Source organism: Hylaeus volcanicus, chromosome 1 (assembly GCF_026283585.1).
Source record: "Hylaeus volcanicus isolate JK05 chromosome 1, UHH_iyHylVolc1.0_haploid, whole genome shotgun sequence".
Taxonomy (NCBI): domain Eukaryota; kingdom Metazoa; phylum Arthropoda; class Insecta; order Hymenoptera; family Colletidae; genus Hylaeus; species Hylaeus volcanicus.
In genome coordinates, this window is record NC_071976.1 from 8,991,256 (window position 1) to 9,009,705 (window position 18,450).

General features: G+C 36.9%; 2 protein-coding genes and 1 long non-coding RNA gene across 5 annotated transcripts in view; 2 read left to right on the forward strand and 1 right to left on the reverse strand.

The window, feature by feature from the left end:
• Positions 1–9,263, forward strand: part of LOC128872096 (uncharacterized) — a 17,166-nt gene extending 7,903 nt beyond the window's left edge. Inside the window, exons 2-3 of the long non-coding RNA XR_008456098.1 lie at positions 6,124–6,270; positions 6,503–9,263. This is a non-coding gene — a long non-coding RNA (uncharacterized LOC128872096). The remainder of the gene's footprint in view (positions 1–6,123; positions 6,271–6,502) is intronic.
• The window catches only part of LOC128885221 (glucose dehydrogenase [FAD, quinone]), a 14,013-nt gene extending 4,268 nt beyond the window's left edge, over positions 1–9,745 (reverse strand). Inside the window, exons 1-2 of one of the 2 annotated variants that reach the window (XM_054139141.1) lie at positions 9,362–9,745; positions 243–1,286 (exon numbers count right to left, since the gene is read on the reverse strand). In XM_054139141.1, coding sequence (XP_053995116.1) covers positions 243–1,064 — 822 coding nt within the window. In that variant the 5' untranslated portion in view covers positions 1,065–1,286; positions 9,362–9,745. Of the gene's footprint in view, positions 1–242; positions 1,287–1,856; positions 1,949–9,361 lie in introns of those variants that run through there. The other variant, XM_054139150.1, reaches the window with a different exon arrangement.
• LOC128872082 (flotillin-2) overlaps positions 1–18,450 on the forward strand; it is a 150,442-nt gene that overhangs the window by 19,519 nt on the left and 112,473 nt on the right. The gene's annotated exons all lie outside the window — the stretch shown is intronic.

Genomic DNA, 18,450 nt, shown 5'->3' on the forward strand with positions numbered 1-18,450 from the left:
CGCGAACGTTTTGCACAAAAGTAATTGCAATTGACGAGTATTTTCTGACAAGTTTACTTTCATTAGCCGCTATTATATGGTAATTATTGTGATTATAGAGTAATCATTAGCCATTAGTCGTGTTATACGTTCAGGAAAAGTGTTACCATGCATAAATATACTTTTTAAAGGAATTATCATTTGCACTTAAAGAAATCAGTCATTGCTACAAAAATGTTTGTCTCGATTTCTCCGAACCCTACCTGCGAGTTCATTGCCGTGTGGATGTTTCTACGCAGCCTGACGGGTCGCAGGAACGCCTTCGCCGTGGAGCACCTGCTGCCCCTGCGAATCGTCCCCTGGGCTATCATGAACCCTGTCTGCCGTTCGCCGTTTATATCCCTGTTCTCGTAGCCCATCTCCACCCCAGCCTGAACGAAAGCCACCACCAGCGGCGTTCTCCACGGTGACTCCTGGACAGTCAGGTAACCGCCCGTGGAGTGATAAGGACTCTTCTGCAAGTACGGATTCCGGTTGTCCTCGGATTTCTTGAAGTAGTAAAGCGCCTGATCGTACCCCCACCCTGGATTACCTAGAGACTCCCAGTAATCGTAATCGTGCCTGTTCCCACGTACGTAGAGCATGTAGTTGAGGACGCTCGAGCCACCTAGAACCTTTCCTCGTGGCCAGTTGCAACGGCCGCCCTTCATCGCCAGACAAGCTTTCCCCGTGGGCTCGGTTTTATACTTCCAGTCCAGCTTCGTCAGTTGCAAATAGGCTGCCAACGAAGGCACATCGGTCACCTCGTTCTCGTCTGGACCGGCCTCGAGCAGTAGAACGTTCCAGTCTGGTATTTCTGAGAGTCTACTAGCGACTACTGCCCCGGCTGATCCTCCACCGATCACTATGAAGTCGTATTCAGGGTACAGAGGGTATCTGTCTATAGGTCGACTCTCTGGGTCCAGTTGGTCGTAGCGATAGTAAGACAGGCCTGCTATCAGCAGAGGGATCAGCCATAGGCTGGTACCCATCAGACCCAAGGCACCCTTCAGGGCCGACGTCACTACTATGGTGCTGAACACCATTTTTCTCTAATTGGAATTTCCTTAGCGCCCTCGAATTAATTTCTTGAGCTCCCAATGCTTCGTTTCGATGGTATGTCATCACGCGTAGGTTTCTGGGTTTCAATGTGGGAGAATGTCTGGCGGTCGCGTGCCGATTTTCTCGATCCTATGCACTGCGTAGAAGTTTATGCTCTTCATTGTGCCTGGGGTGCTCTTGCCAGGTGGTCCATGGAGAGCTTGGCCCTGTGTACAGAGGTAGAGTGAATCAGGGGGTTGATTACGAAGTAGTTATGGTAAGGTTAGTGTTTATGTAGGGTATCTTTGAAATTGGGGCAAAAATTGGTCGATTTACTGTTTGACTATTAATTAATATGTTGGTCACCACTTTAGATTGAAAATGTTTAAAATAAATGGAAGCAAGCCTATCGTTAATTTTAAGAAGAAGTTTCAAGTACGTGGGTCAAATTGACCTGTTCATTATTTTTAGTGCTAAGATGATGAAGTAGTTACCAATTGTAAGATTAGTGTTTATTTGAGGTATCTTTGAATTTGGGCAAAATTCACTTTAGATTAAAAATGTTTCAAATAAATACAAGCAAGGCTATTGTTAATTTTAAGAATTTTATCCTCGTAGACGAACACTTTCAACTAGCAATTTGAGTAAAAATCTCCATTAAGCCAACTTTCGAATCCCTGCCAGAAAAATTTATCATCGCTATCGGAGCAATCTTAAATTCCTCTCGAGGGTCCAGAATTCACAGTGAAACTGTTCAAATTGCTCGTTAAAGTTTCGCTTATCTTATTCTCACATACAGGGCACGGCTCATTCGCGTAACGTTTCAGTTCATCCGAGTCATTTCCTTTCTCGAGGACGGTATGCAAAGAAGCGACGAGGTTCGAAATCAATTTCTCCCATTTCACAATCGAACGATTGTTCCTAGGAAGAATGCACTTTCATCGAGCTACGATCGCTAAGAATACCTCCGCTATACCTCGAAGCATTTAAAACATAGATTTTTTATCTGTTAATATTTCTTTTGCTTGAGGTTTCCAAAATACTTCTACCAACTTACATTAAACAACATTTTTAAATTGTCAATTTTCTTTTAATCCTTTTCTCCCTAATTTACATTATAACCACATTTGTAATGAATAGAATGAAATCAGTTCTGCTTTACCTGACGTAGAGCATTCTACATAACTTGTAAACAAATTGACCAAGCCATTTGAAGATTTTATAAAATCTTGTATATATACAGCCAGTCCCATAAATATTCGTACCCTCTATGTCTTCTTAATATATATTTATTGAATTACATAGGTGCCATTTTGTTCCACAACCTTTCCACCTTTTAAAAGATTTATGCATGTTATTTGTTTTCAACCACTCAATCGATATATTCAGACCTGTACCACCTACCAAAAATCGACATGGACTTTTCGGACAACCCAATACTTCGCCTGCCACAACATCATGAAAATTGCCTAGGAAGTAGTCGAGAAAGAATATCCTTCTAACGTTTTCTCGCTGTTAAAGAAAGGAGTCTGTTAATAGCTCAGTTAGATCGCGGCGATTGCGATGGTAAATCCAAGTTGGACGAAGCGGAAGGATATAGACTAAGGCCTGCAGGAAATATCAAACGTTCTAATCGGCAACTCGCGGTGCACTCGATCGACTAGGTTCAATTTAGGGGTGGCACGATGGTTCACGGTGTTGGTTTAATTCCTCGCGAGTCTGGCGAAACGTCGACCAAGTTATGTCGTCGTCGGTGGAAAATCGGAGACGGTGATCTCATAACAGGGAAAGGAGAAAGTGTTTCACCGATGTAAACCTCTGCCACGTTCGTTTCCTTCTACGAGATCTCGCGGCGAAGTTACGTGGCCTCTCTCTGTCGTGTTCCCTGCTTTCGTTACGAGTCTGTCTGCCATACGAGGCAGCGAGCCTTCCTGACCGTGAAAACGGTACTAATAGGCGATCACGAAGCAAACATGTGGCTATCGATCAGGCTATTGTCGTTGGAATGGCATCGTGATACGCTGTCTCGTGTGTGTCACCCAGATACGATTGTAAATAAATATCAGATCCAAGGGAAAAGATTAATGCACTCGTCTGTTTGTATAATTTGCTCGCGTTGTACTCCAACTGCCCCTAATCGATACGAATTTACGACTATTTGTGTTTCTATAGTAGCAGAGAAAGTAAAGTGAAAGATTCAACGAATTACTGCTTCGCAACCTAACCCTAGATTTAAATCTAATCTAATCTAAAATCGTAGTTGAACCTTCTTAAGACTGATTTAGAACGGTTCCAATTCTCTCGTTTCTAATAGTTACGATGTCTAATTAAGAAATATGAACTTTCTTAAGGTTGGTTTAGAATGGTTCCAATTCTCTCGCTAATTAAGAAATATTCTCTATTTTCGTTACGAGCCTGTCTATTGGCATCGAGGCTTCCCGGTCGTGAATATGTTACTAACAGCGATCACGAAGCAGACGTGTGGCTATCGATCCAGGGTATTGTCATTAGAATAGCACCGCGAGACACTGTTTTGCGTGCCTAACGCATTGGTACGTCGCACAGAAACGATCGTACATAAATATCAGATGCGAGGTACATGAGTAATGCACTCGCGTGTTGCGCAATTTGCTCACATTGTATTCGAACTAGTCCTAATCGATGGAATTTGCTACTTTTTGTGCTGCTATAGTAGCAGAGAAAGTAAAGTGAAAGATCGAGATTCAGCGAATTACTGTTTCGCAACCTAACCTTAGATTTAAATTTAATCAAAAGAGGATGACAACGATGTTGCAGTAGCTTCTTAAGATTGGTTCAGAAGTATGTAAAAGACGATATTTACAGATATCTAAAGAATATTATACTCTTCTCTTATGAAATATATAATTTTATATACAAATATCACATGTATCTTTTACACAAAATATTTGTTCATAATCTGAAACGTGTTGATTTATATTTAGATCTATTTTTGTCCCATGAGTCAAATATAGTAACTTTTTCATTGATTCATGGAACCACAAATAAAACGAGACATATGAAGAATATTATTTTTACCTAATGAAACAAATTCAAGGTGTAATTAAAACATTTGTCCAAATGAAGATTTGCCTTAGGCAAGAGTTACAGTGGTAATGTATGCGATGGAGTTGAAAACCTTTTTTCTATGAATCTTTTCTAACGAGTAAAAGAAATTAGTACTTCTTTTTAAGGCTTTCTTTTCAACGTAACTGTAAACTGCGGTTTCACTATGATTCCACGATGACAAGTTGGAACTGTGTTAGGAAACGAGTTCAGGCGAAGCTGATTACGAATCGAAGTGTGACCAGTGTTATGAAACGATTCGTATTCAATGTTATGTCTAAAACTTTCTTCTGGTCGTACACTTCGATTACGTTTACGTAAATTAGGCCTTGTGTATTTTATTTTACTTTGAAGCTTAATTTACAACCCAATCAATTTATAGAAATCTATATATCTATATGAAGAAAATACATGTTCTTTAATGTATAAACAGCATATATATATAAATCAGTATTCTGGAAGTGGCGCTACAGTTATCAACTTAATGGCTGAAATATTTTCTGTTGAGCAACATTTCGTATTGCAATTCGCCTTGTCACGCACGATCCGAATGGTTGCTATGCGAAAATGTTACAAGTACTCAGATTTTGCAATTCTAAGTGTCGGTGATTGCATATGTCACGTCCTGAGTTTATGATAGGTCAATTAGTTTCAAGGCTAAGAAGTGAGATTAAAAACACTTTAGTCTACAGATATGAGAAACACCTTTTGAATTTTTATAAAAACTGTCGCAATCATAAGTCCTGACTATCTTAGGTAATTATTCTACTTGAAAATGAATCTGGATGAGTGTGTATTTTATTAAGTATTATTTTGGATGAATACAATGGGCACTCTTACTATATGTTTGTAGTATAATTTTTGCACTTAAGAGTTGTAATTCCCATTATTTTATATATTTCGCCCTTTGGTCGTCAACAAATGAACAAACAGCATGTACTGTTAGATAGTTTCCTTTGAGAATACCCGAGCTCACTATGAAATTATTGGTATTCGCGCAAAAAAATTCATGGAATGTTGGGATGGCGTCTGAGCAGACGAAACGAAAGTTTCTTTCTACTATCCAGATTGCGTAACACGTACCACGAAAAAGTGTGCCCAGTCCTACATCCGGATGTCCTTGGACGCAATATAATGTAACGAACACAGTGATCGATAGTTTCTCATACGAAGCGCGTGGAAGGATAAAATAACGCTACAAGGCTCGAAGAATACTCCCAAAAATCATTTCATAAAATGAATAATAGGAGCTAAATAAAGAAATCTACAAGTGTGAGAAGTGGTCCTAATTGTGTGCTGAAAGAACAATTTATTTTATACTCTTATTATTATTTTCATAGCATTCAATGTACTCGAGTGCTTGCAAGGTCCAAAAAAGACACTCCTTCGCGAATTTTTGTCTGTCCTCGGTTGATATATTTTCTAATCAGTGTTTTTTTTTATTCGAAAGATATATATATTTGAAGATATAATACACAAATTTTCATCGAAAACTATTCAAAATTCTTGGATAATTCTAGATAGTAAAGAAAAATTTCATTTTTTATCAATTTCTGAGTAGTTCTAAAGCCTTAAAATGTACACTTTCCTATCTACTTGTTCTATCTTACTGTACAGGACTATCGAAACATTCTTGAGGTTTCTTGATCCTTGTAAGTAGTATTATTTCCGGTCGGTGGCTAAAGCAAGTAGGAAACATTCTTGAAATGGGGGTGGGATTTCTGTATCACGTAAGAAAGTAACGCGGAAGCTGCCGGAACTTTTCTTTCTGAAATTACTCGTTGGATCGATTGCGGAAGGAGGTTCCGGTACTATTTTTCTAGCCTATTACACCGACTCGAGCGTCATGTTCTCTATGCGTACACTGTAAACTGTAATGATTATCTTTTTGTCCGGAGCTGCTCTTCGAAACGCTTAACGCGTTCCGTGTAACGTTTCTCGGCTACGGTTTATCTGTAAAATCTGTTTTTCTTGTTTCAGGTAAGAGTTTCGCCTACTGCGCCGCGACGGTACCAGGGCCACCTGAGCTTTCGTTCGAGCGTAAATCAGTTTTCTCTGAACGAAGTCGAGGGACATGTACTTTTTACTGCCGTGGCTCGTTTCGTTTTTAGAAATTAACGAAACACTGTAAGTACTCTCTCTTTGTTCAATTACGGAACTTTGAAATTATTGTCCGAAAGAAAAATGAGATGGGAGGAGATTTTTTATTTAGAGGACAATTCGATAGTTATAAAACTGTAATACTGGTATTTGAAAGAAAATTAATTGCAAAGAGAATTAGGAATGAAGATATTTTTAATTTACTAGACAATTTCTCATAGTTTTATTCTACTTTTAATTTAATGTTTCTTTTATTTAGATTTGTTTTTCACCGACCTCGTCAGCGTCTAGATATATATCCATAATCGCGTGCAATTAATTGATTGCAAGAAGGGGAAATAAAAAGGATGACAAATAGAAATAAATTTTTGTAACTTATAGTCGTCTATATTCTTCGCTTAAATGTTTCACGATCGTTGTTTTCCATGATCTGTGGCGATAAGAGCGACGTAGAAAGTGGGCCTAGGTTTGTTTTTACATAGCTTTCAAAGTTACGCAACACCAACGAAACCGATTCCAAATACTTCGAGTGAAAAGGCAGATGTAATACTCATCGCCTGATCATAAATCACAAAAGGCATAAACTTCTGCACACACAGATGTGAAAGTAATTTAAAATTGTCAATGTTACGGCCAAATAATTTAATTTAATCATTTAGTAGAATAAGGTCATATACAAATATCTAATTTGAAAACGTTTGAAACATTTTATCAATGTTTTGAACTTCGTGAAAAAAAGAAATACTTTGTAGTAGGTTGTCTCAAAAGATTCTTTCGCTTTATTACGAAGTAATACGTGCACAATATTTTATGTTTTATGTTACATTACTGAATTGTGCACGATTCATTTTGCTCCATTACTGTCACAACATGAATATCTATGAAATTAGATTGTCTATTTATAGAAACACGACCACATAAAATAATTGAGTGCAACTCGCGAAAGAAACTTTCGGGACAACCTAATACATGTATTTCATTTCATTTCTATAACCAGTATCAGTCACACATCAAGATCTCTAGTAACAGTAGGAAATGATAATAAAGAAGTGTGTATAAATATAATGAAATCGATTAGCGCGCGACTAAATATTGATCTTCCCTTGCGTCGACAATAGTGTTCCACCGCAACAAGAGACAGCGAAAATATTTAAATTAATAGTTAATAGTTTCCTTTATCATTTATGAAATGGAACAGTGCCAGTAGTTAACTAGAAGTCCCATTTGCGATGCGAGAGAAAAAAAAAAATGCAAAACTGTAATGGGTCCACAACCTTCGACTTCTTGTAATGTTATTTCACTCGTCGAGTTTTCCATCGCGCTCGATATTTAATCCACGTGCCAATGCGAGTACTTAGTTGTGCATGCGAGTCGTTCTTACACAATCAATTACGTTCCTTGAATGTTCTCGCGCGTAATGACGCGCTCGTTCGTAGCCACTCATTATCGCGGCAGTTCGCGAAGAATGGGTGACCTTAATAGTTTCGACCAGTCTAACCACCAGCGAATGATCCCAAGCAATCACGAATAAACGCTCGCAATTCGCGGCCTGCCATTCATTTGTTGGGTAATTTTGCTAGCGACGTGCATCGTGTAACCTTTGCAGTTGGATCACGTGTAACGAGTGATGGAACCGCGACGAGCGACCACAGACTTAATCTTCTTACTTAAATCCAAACGGTGGTGGATAAACGAATGAAGCATTACTACGGTCACTATGAATGAGAAAGTATATTCAATGGTCGGTAGTAATTATTCAAAAAATAGAAATCTAACTTGTAACTTAGAGATACATATAGGAATTAGGAAATTATTAAAAGTCGTGATAATTTTGTAGCGCAAAATTAGAAAGTTAGAGTTATGATGATGTATTGTGTTTAATGTCGTACAGTTTCTTGAGTAATGTATTTTATATTTCTTTATCTGTTTATGTTGTAAGGGTTACACACAGTCATGTTATGGTCTCTTGTTTAGAATTCAGAATTATTTGTTCAGAGTTGCTGTGAAGGATTTCCACGAATTAGTTGTTTACATTATGGATCAACAGGACCACACGCAGTTATATTATTAACACGTTGGCTGCCAAGTTAAAACTCATGAAAATTATTGCAAAGTGAAAGTTATGTCTCGAGACTATTGAAGATTAGATAAGTTTGCATTTGTCGTGGTATAGAATTTTTTAACGTCGCCAAATTCACGAATCCTAACCAGATTTATTTTAGTCCCTTAACGAAAAGTTCTGTCACCTATGTCTGGGTGACGTGGCGACCAACGTGTTAATTCTTCTTATCTAAAATTGTAAATGGGAATTATCAATGGACTAGTTACCAAACTAGTGCATGAACAAATATCCATTTGCATCTTGAGAAGTCAATACTCTGAAGTCGATTTATGGAATTAGACGATGATAGACTTCGCGGACACAGTATGAATAGCAGGTATCGGCGAGGCATCAACAGAACAGAAACGAAGGTATGGTTGGAACGTTACTCGTAGCAACCACTCACATCACTACTATACATTCTTCCGCTGTATTTATCTATATCAGAAATATGAGGCCATCTGTCCATTGTTATTTATTTTCTATCGACTGTATTTATACATCTATTTCTCTGGGTGTCATTCGACGTGGGCGTTGCAGAAATGTGAATATTTAAGATATTAATACATAATTTCCTTTCTCTTAAGAAACTTGACATTTCAACTGCATTCACTTTTCTTCCCGAGTATTTTTATCGGCATACGTTACTATCGAGGTTAAGCCTCGTATCAAGCATTTAACTGTTCCACGTCAACGTAATATAAAGGTTACGAATATATTTATGCATTCAAATATAATCAAATATAATAATAATTTGCATTCCAGATCGGTTTTTGAAATATCAAGTCTGCTATCTTGAGAAGTACAAGTTTTCAGAAAACTAATTTCTGTTTCTACTGCTCCATTTCAAGCCCCATAACTTTGTCAATGTTTTTACTTCAACTAAATCCGGTTGAAATTGTATTTGTAACACGTTCAACTGTCAGAAAATATAAAGAAAAAAAGAAATGTTGCTTCGAACTTTCTCCAAGAGGAAGTCTCCTGTTCGTCCTCGGTGTCCTTTCCTTTTCGACTTACCTTCGACTCGGTCGTTTATCCCTTCGACGAACGTTTCTCATCGAATCTATCGAGCTTCCTTGTGTCAGGTCGTTACAGATCGGATCGCGACGTCTGCCGCGCGGATTCACATGCTCGATTCGAGTCACCGAACGAACCTTCCTTCGGTGGCCAGTCGCCGCGCTCTCTGATAACACGACCGCGCGAAAGGTAGAATTTTCGACGGGTTCGACGCACAGGGTGACTAGACGATCGCCGAGTGACCGCCAGGGAATTGGTAATGACACTCGGAAGAACGATACTACGGTACTGTACCGATACTACACTCCCTACTCGTTTCACTCTCACCATCCTTGTTGGCCTGGTCGGTGACTGGGTTTCTTCGTCCTTCTGGTAGGCTCCCAACCGTACTTTGGCAGTGAAAGTATTCTCTTCTTGTGGTTACCTACGCACACCTATCCCCCCCTTACAATGTGGTAACCACCGGTGCTTACACTGACGCAGCCCATTACCCCCTGTGCATGCTGTGTGTTACGCTCGCTCCTTCCTGATCATTTCTCCCGCGTGCCATCTGCCTCCTTTCCTACTTCGCCGTCTCGACTTTCGGCCTGGACACATATCATCTATCGATTTTTTTCATTTAGCCAATTGCATCGTTGTTACATTTCGCTTGCTTAAGGGGATATCCCGAATAAGGAAGTCTACAAAAAGCCGTTTCTCGTGAATGTTTTTAGGATGGAAAGAAATAATTAATTCTATCGAACTTTTTATCCTATTTTCATGCATAACTAGTACTATGTCTCCTTCAAGCATTCCTCTTATGCTTCATGTCATAGACAACTGTTCATTAATCGTGTACGATTATTATCAGGTATCTGTAATCTGCATGCATTTCACAGATTACGTTGACTAATGACTAGACTGCGGATTTTATGTAATAACGACGTACAATAATGTAGAAAAGATACATAGTGTAGGCTATTAATAGGCTTTTTGCTAGGAAAACCATTTAATGCTCCCATCATTATACGAATTATGATGTATTATGTAAATATTCATATAAAGTATAGATTAGTAATTATATGTCCAGTCGCTACTGGTTGGTAAAGTGTCAATATAATACCATTAATTATTGTATTTTGCATAAGTGCACATACCATTTGGTTACCATGTGTTTATTATATCAGTTTGTATCATAAATGCGGATAATCTGCAGTCTAGTAACGATTGTAAATCATAATCGTGGAATGTAAACGGTCCATCGTAATCAACTACCATAGTTATATTTAGAAGAACTTTAGAAACAAATTAAGACGTATTCACGTCTATCCATTCACGTATCTTGATATTATTACATACTTGCAGCTACCAGTGGCTTATGAACACGTTGCAACTTCGATAAAAAAAACTTCGTTCATTCGCAACATTTACATGTATAATCAAAGTTGCAAGACGGAATCGATTTACAATGCGTCGCAAACCGTTTCCTCGTCGCTACGTGACCGCCATCACGTCGAAAAATAGAAATAGCGCACACTAGGAAGAGTTACGTACGAATTATAAATACGTTAAACGAAGGAGAAAAGAAAGTTCTTCCAAATACACAACTCCGATACGATGTTCAAATACGTTTCGTCACGTCGAACAACGGGTCTCTGGACGTTAGCGCAAATGAAGGCGTTTAAACTTCTTAAACTTCATTTTCTTGTTCTTTCTTTATCTTGGCAAGTGTTTCTATATTTTACAGTATTCATGCAAATCGACGCTCTTAGACGTCCTTTTCCAGTTAGATATTTCTTGGTACGTTTGGTCTCTTGAAACGTTCGATTTGTCTTGTACGAATACATGTTGCTTTGTTTGCGCAAAGATAATTGTCTCGTGGTAATGCAAAGATAGATTAAATTTGCCCTTTTTTCTTTTACGTTCACTTTTTTTTCTCAATCTTTTACGGTTCAAGTATTCAATTATTTATCTATTGGGTATACCTAAGATTATTATTAAATTAAATTCATTAAGAGTAATGTTATTTGTATTTTACAAATACATAAAAAGTAAAGACATCGAATCGGTATATTAACTACAGATCTTGTTTCCACTCGAATTAACTCGTGTTCTATGGTTAACATTTCTTCCCTTCTTACTTTTTTATATTTTTGTATCGTTATAAATGCAATACAGAAAAAGTATCACGACACAGGATTGTCCCTTGAAAATGCAGTTTCACTAACAGTAATTTCCCAGCATCGTTTGTCTTCCTTTCGAATTCTTAAGATTAATGTCTTCTTCTGCACATGTTTAAAATTTTGAAATGATTTACGACTAGAGAATGTAATTTGAATGTTATCAGCGATGAATCGTTAAAATAAATATACCTTGATCTCTCGACTTTGTGCGAACAAGAATTAACTAGTAACGAATTCACCAAAGAACGATTATTCTGCGTTCTTACGATCATTTTTAATTTTTTTAATCTTTACGAGTCCTTGAAAGTACATACGCAATATGCTGAAACATTATTTCGTGAACAAAACGGTGCGTTTGCCGAAACAGAGAGCTCGTTTTGCGAGCATGAGCGCGGCAGAATGTAATTAACCGGAAAAGTTAAATCGCGCGTTGAAAAATCTGTTGCGTCGAGCATGGATCGGGTCAACGATCTGGAAACGCGGTGAAGTAACGACCAGCTGGTCGTTCGCGTTGTTCTTCGATTTGATCCTGTTTCCCAGCCTCGATTATATCCGGTTTGCACGACAGGTTGCCATACGCGTGATTACTGTGCTCTTACGCGCTATACTCCAGTCGAGTGTTTACCCTAAAGCTCGGAGTACTCGTCTAATTTGTTTGTACTCGAGTAGACAAATATCCCCTCAGTTTACACGGAAAATCTTTTTTCCACAGTATCATGCAGTTCGAAATCGATGAGGTTTTTATGAAAAACTGTAGTATTACTTATCAATTACTGTAGTATTTTTATTTAATTGAATTTATTTATTTGCACGTAAAACAAGAGTATGATACAATGTAAAAACAAAAACATATTCATTCATAGAATCACAAATATAATATACAAAGTTATATTTTACAACTTTCATTTTGGTTTCTATAAATATGACTTATCCTTTGGAATTAAAATAATGCTACAATAATTACTGTTATTTATCACCAAACATAAAATGCTTTTTATGTACGAACAGACAGATTTAACCTTTTCCTAGGTTTAATATCAGTATCCTCAAGTGAACGTTACTAACCCTTTGCACTTCGAATTATATTTCAATTTCGTTACTAGCAACTCCCAACGTTTTTAAGTGTTTTATTTGAAATTTACTTTAATTAAAAAGCAAGGGAATTTAAATACAGAGAGAAATGAACAAATTAACTTAAATATCAGTTTCTTTCATACTATTGTATTTCGTAATTTTCAAGTGAGGTAAAAATTCTTGAGATAAAAACTGATGTCGAGTCGCACTCGACATAAGAGTGCAAAGATAAACGAACAAATATTCACGTAGCATATATTTTTGATCTTGACCACTTTTCTTTTCCTAAATTCGTAAACTGTCCAAAATCTGTTCGAAAGTTAGGTATATACAAGAGTACAATCTTCGTCGAACTAGTTCAAGATCTGGGACCTGTGTTTCGCGAAACAAAAGCAAGAACTAGATACTAAATATGCGAAACAGTCCACGGGTAACAGGCGCGTAACGCGGTAATAATTGATAATTGATCGGTAACGCGTAATACCTGCAAACGATTAGAAAGCAGCACACGCCACGTGAATGCACGCGCTTCTACGAAGCTTCGATATGTTGCATTGCAACCAGCGAGTAGCTTCTCACGTACTTCCATCGGAACGAAGACGGAAGTAAGACTATTTCGTACCGGTATCGTGTGTTATCATAGTGGATATTTCTTTTATACCTTATCTCGATTCATGATCTGTGAAAAACGTACACGCAGAGTGAGTTCCATTTATTTGGAATGTAACGAGCCTGGATCGAGCACGGAATCAAAGCGTAAATTAGTAAATAAATGGCCATCTAAGTGTACTTTTGGGGAAAGTACTGTAAATAATATGTTTAGTTGTTCAATTTTGTTCTATGTGTCCATATTCGAATTACTGGTTGGATGGCTATAAATTTCAGTTAGAATTCTCGACTAAAATTTGAAAAATCATAACTCCTGATTGGGCGAGTGGGATTTCAACGATCAAAACGAGAAATTGCGTGTCGTTAGGTGAAGAATATTAAAAATATATAAAACTATCGAAATAGTGGTTTTCAATGTTGCATTACTTTTTTGACTAGTAACCTATTTATCTATAAAAATTATTTTTCATTTTTCTGGTCAAAATGAAGCATGTTTCGTTAAATAACATATAGTAACAACTTCTATTATTTATGAAGAAAAATTCCTAAAACAAAGAAGAAAGATGGTTTGAAAAAGTTGAGTAATATTCGTGTTTCGAAGCAAATATATTTATAACAGAAATTTCATATCTCACGAAGACGAAACACTTTTATTTAAAATATTTGTTCAGTGTCATTATTACTATTCTGTAGCATTTTACTGTATTATACTGCATACTGTAGTACTATTTCGGCTGAACTTCGTCGACAATCGTTTCCTATTAGCTGTCCGCACAATTTACTTTGCATAGGTATGTTCCTGACCTAGGATACGTCCAAGATACGCCAGATAGTACAAATTACACGGCGCGATGCTGACAAGAAAGCCGGAACCCATGAAAGTCTAGGTAAAGCCCGCGTGCCACCAGTAGGAACGAACGCGCCTCGATCCGCTCTTGACCGTAACGCTTTCTTTCATTAGTTACATATTCCCTGTAAAATATTCTCGTGTCTTTCGCCTACGTGAATTGAAAATACAAATGATCCCCGGCCCACGCAAATGCAACGCGGCCGCTATCTGACTTTCACTGTCCACTTTTCTTCGCACGATGTGCTGGAGAATTCGCGAAATTCATTCCACTCCCACGCTGCCCGCGTTTTCCCTCGTCTGCGTCGCGAATTCGATTCGTTTATTAGGCTCGTAGTCTAGAAGATTGTTTCATTTAAGTATAGAAGGAGGCGGACGAATCGCGTGCTGATAACACTCTCCTCGTGGTGAAACAAACGACATTAACACTTTTCCGACTGGTAGCGTTTAGTAACATTAGTATTGTACAATATTTATTTTACGTATTAGAATCGTTTTTAGATTAATGTTTGACACGTTCACAAATCGATTAACTCCACTTTTTGAAAAATCTTAAATTTAAGTGTCAAAGCACTTGGTATAGTTATAACTTTTTATATTTATAATAACATCATGAAAAGGAAAGAACTTTTTTCAATATTTATTTAGATTTATATTATAAAGGGAATCTTAAGAACAATCTGTAAATTATTTCATCGTATTTCTCAACTTTTTGTTTTATGGAGTTAATCGGTCTGTGGAATGAATGGCTCGTTTGTATAATATTACATAATTCATATAATGATAGGAGCATACAATCTCGGTAATCGATATGAAAATATTGCTTGCCATGACAAAAAGACGATTAATAAAATACTAAACTTAGCAAGCAATTCATATTATACGTATAATTCTAAATTTAATTCACTGAATATCTTATAGTAAATCGTTCATGTGGATCATTTGCATGCGTATACTCGTTTCGATCGAAAATTCTTTCCGAATAATTTCGTTAGTTTAAAGCTTTTATTCCCTGAAACGGATCCAGTGTGAGAACGCTCGAGTGCGCCAAGATTTATGATCAGAAAACTTGAACGGTGGATTGAGGAAACGGCAACGATTTTACGATGAAGGAGATTGCGGAACCCGCGTGCCTTGAATCGTATTGTCTGGCATTGTTACCGAGATTCGATTAGATCAAGAATATAGCATCCTTTTACGCACGCAAATTTCGAGAAGATTAGTGAAAGCAAACGAACCTGTTGGCATAGAAACGTTGTCTCTCTATTTTGGTATCGTGGTACATAAAATTCCTTCCTTATGTATAGCAGCACGTAATGGCTGTTCATTGTTTACCTTCGGAGTAATGGTAGACTTACAATTCTACAAAGCTTTGTTATTGTTAATTCTACAAAGCTTTCTTTAGGTAGATCTATTTTGTGTTTTAAATAATGTATATTTCTTAACTAATTTTCTGAATAGTAAGGAGTCAATTATAGAAACGATGAATACAGTAAGAAAGGATATACTTCGTTGATTAAGAATTTTTAATAATTTTCTATCGAGGTTTCAAGCGTATCAATTAATAGTGCATTAGTATTATTTTGTTTCTTCATTCAGGTATATAAATGTATTAATGTTCACAATTAATGTTATTTATACAAGCGTATTACACTTTGAATGTAATCAGCAATTGATACTTTTGCAATGTTGGTGGAAAATGATTAATAATTCTATAAAGAAATGTGTCCCATTTTCAAGAATCCACCTACGTTTAAACAATTTTTCCTTTTTTTTTTTATCATTTCTAAAATTAAGGAAATTATTGTACAAGTTTAATCCAATTCGTGTGTTTTGTGTACACGTTTAAAAGCGTGCAACATCGGCTTAATATTCATTCGATGTCAAAGACGGAGTTTTTCCCTTTCGCGATCAGAATTTTGAAGCGTTCCGTGATAAGCTACCTCGACGCAACAGCAATTATACTAATTAAAGACACGCTTATCCGGCTCGACGGCAGAAATAACACAGCGATCCTGGCGAATTTAATGCGCGCTGACCGTAATGGATGAGACGAGGAAGCGGAAACGCGTCGTAAAAAGTGCACGTGAGAATCGGTATCCTGTAACGAGACTTTTGGCACGAAGTCTCTTACGTAAAGGCTGCGGTTGTTTGCCCGCGAAACGAAAGTCGTGTTGCGATCTCCGCTTCCCAGATCGTCTGCCTCGCTCTCGCGATCCATCGATCTCCCGGTCGATCTTAAATTTAAAGGGGTACTCGCTCGAAAGTGTACGAAAAGCAGATAGTTTTTACGAACTTTCTTCTTCCATACCGAAGGACACGTAATTCTTGTTTTCCACTGTAGTTTATTGAAATTTTATTAATGCTTTCGTAAAACAAAACAACCTTTCGTAAAAAATTCCAATGCTTGATAATTATGGGCATTTTAATCAGCAGAAATAAGAACTACTTTTATTTTAGATGAGTTTCTATAGCTTCTGATTTAATTGTTCATTGAAATTGTGTAAAAACAGATATATACAGTGGTAAATTGAGGGAAAACACCAAATTTGTTCATCTTAATCTATTGTAAGACGTCAGGATAGGGAAGACAGAGAGAGATATATAGTAGATTTGTTTAATTACTTAATGTCTTCGTTGCATAAGTATCTAAAGGTACCATATACGTATATATGTATATAGGATAAAGTCACGCCTTCGTGACGTGAGGTTACGACTCATGCAAGCATTGGGTTGCCTGTCGCTAGGAATACTCCAACAAGTAGCACAAAGAAATAAATAATAAATAATTGCAGGTTATTTTCAACTCAGAATCTATCGTTCGTCGTTAGTGAAGAAAAGAAAGAAGTCAACGAGATTAGCATTTAGATGCAGGGTGGCCCACGATAGAGTTGAAATGGTTTTTAGTGGATCGGTATTACATTTTTGATTGTAGGTAAATGGAAATCACGTCAAAAAATCAAGACATGGAAAACAGATCGTAGGAAGAGATTTTTATTAATACCTGAAACAGTCTGGCGTAGAAATAAACGTTTCATTTTTTTTTTTTTTTTTTGCGACGGATGGCACGGTTACATTTTTGTACAGTGGATGGTCGTTCGACCATATTACGATTTCACGATCAATCGATAACGTTCATTTCCATAATCGTAGGAGTATATTTACACGTGGTTGCATTGGCTAGTGGAATTAAATAGTAGACGTAGTAATAAATATAGGAGAGAAAGTTGTAGATGGTTCTCGGTATCTGTATTATAAATATTAATGTATTTGTTCTTGGGTTGGCTGAGAACGATCTTTTATCAGTTTCTGGAATGAGGTATAAATAATCTTTGACTACTAAATAAGGCAACCCGACTATTCTAGCCGGGTTGGAACATTCGCAGCAGGTTTCACGGCTCATCGCCGAACGAGGAAGTTATCGATTTTGATATTACATCGCGAGACACGCTTAGAAGTTAAATTGCTGTAAGGACAGTGCGTGCTATTTTATTTAATGCTAGACACTGCTGATGATAGTATTCCTCGAGCAAGAACAAATCGATGCGTATCGGCACGGAGAATAATTGATCAGGGTTTACGGTCACGATAAATCTTTTAGTTGGAGGAGTGAAAGGATTTCTCCTCTCTTAAAGTAGCGCTAACACTAAAACTACCGAGGTATATTATACATTATACATATACCTATCATACAGAAATAAACATATATAAAAAAAATATATATACTTATAAAATCTAGACATTTATATTTATATATGTATATTTATAATTTATCAATCTATATATATCTTTATATATTTACCACTTATAAAAGTACATCTTTATAATAAGAGAGAGGAACAGACTAACTTGTTAATCGAATTACTTTTTTATTACTATAACTGGCTCTAAAAACTTAGGTAAATGCTTTATCAATTGTTGCGTTTTGCAACACTCTTATTCACCTAATTTCATCAATAATTGATTGACTTTTAAAAGAAGTTTGAGGTATATGGGTTAAATTGAATCGCTCGGTAGTTTTAGTGTTAAATTCTTTTCATTACTTACGAATGTCAATAAGACGAATGGAGCCATTATTTCTTTCTATGATTTATCAATATATGAATTTGCATAAATATCGGACAAAGTGATAACGTAAAGACGCCACCATCTTTGACCCTATCAAAATTCCTTCACCCAAATTCACACTTATCCCTCGACTGCAAATATTCATGCATTTGCAGAATAGCTCTTTAGAGTATGAGACATACTTTCCCATAAATTCATCATCTACAGTCGGTCCCATAAATATTCGTACCCTCTATGTCTATCGAAGAAATTTGTTTAAATTAAATGGTAAGTTTAAAGTCTCCAAGTGTATACTTGCATAAATATGTTGATGTATATACATATAAATA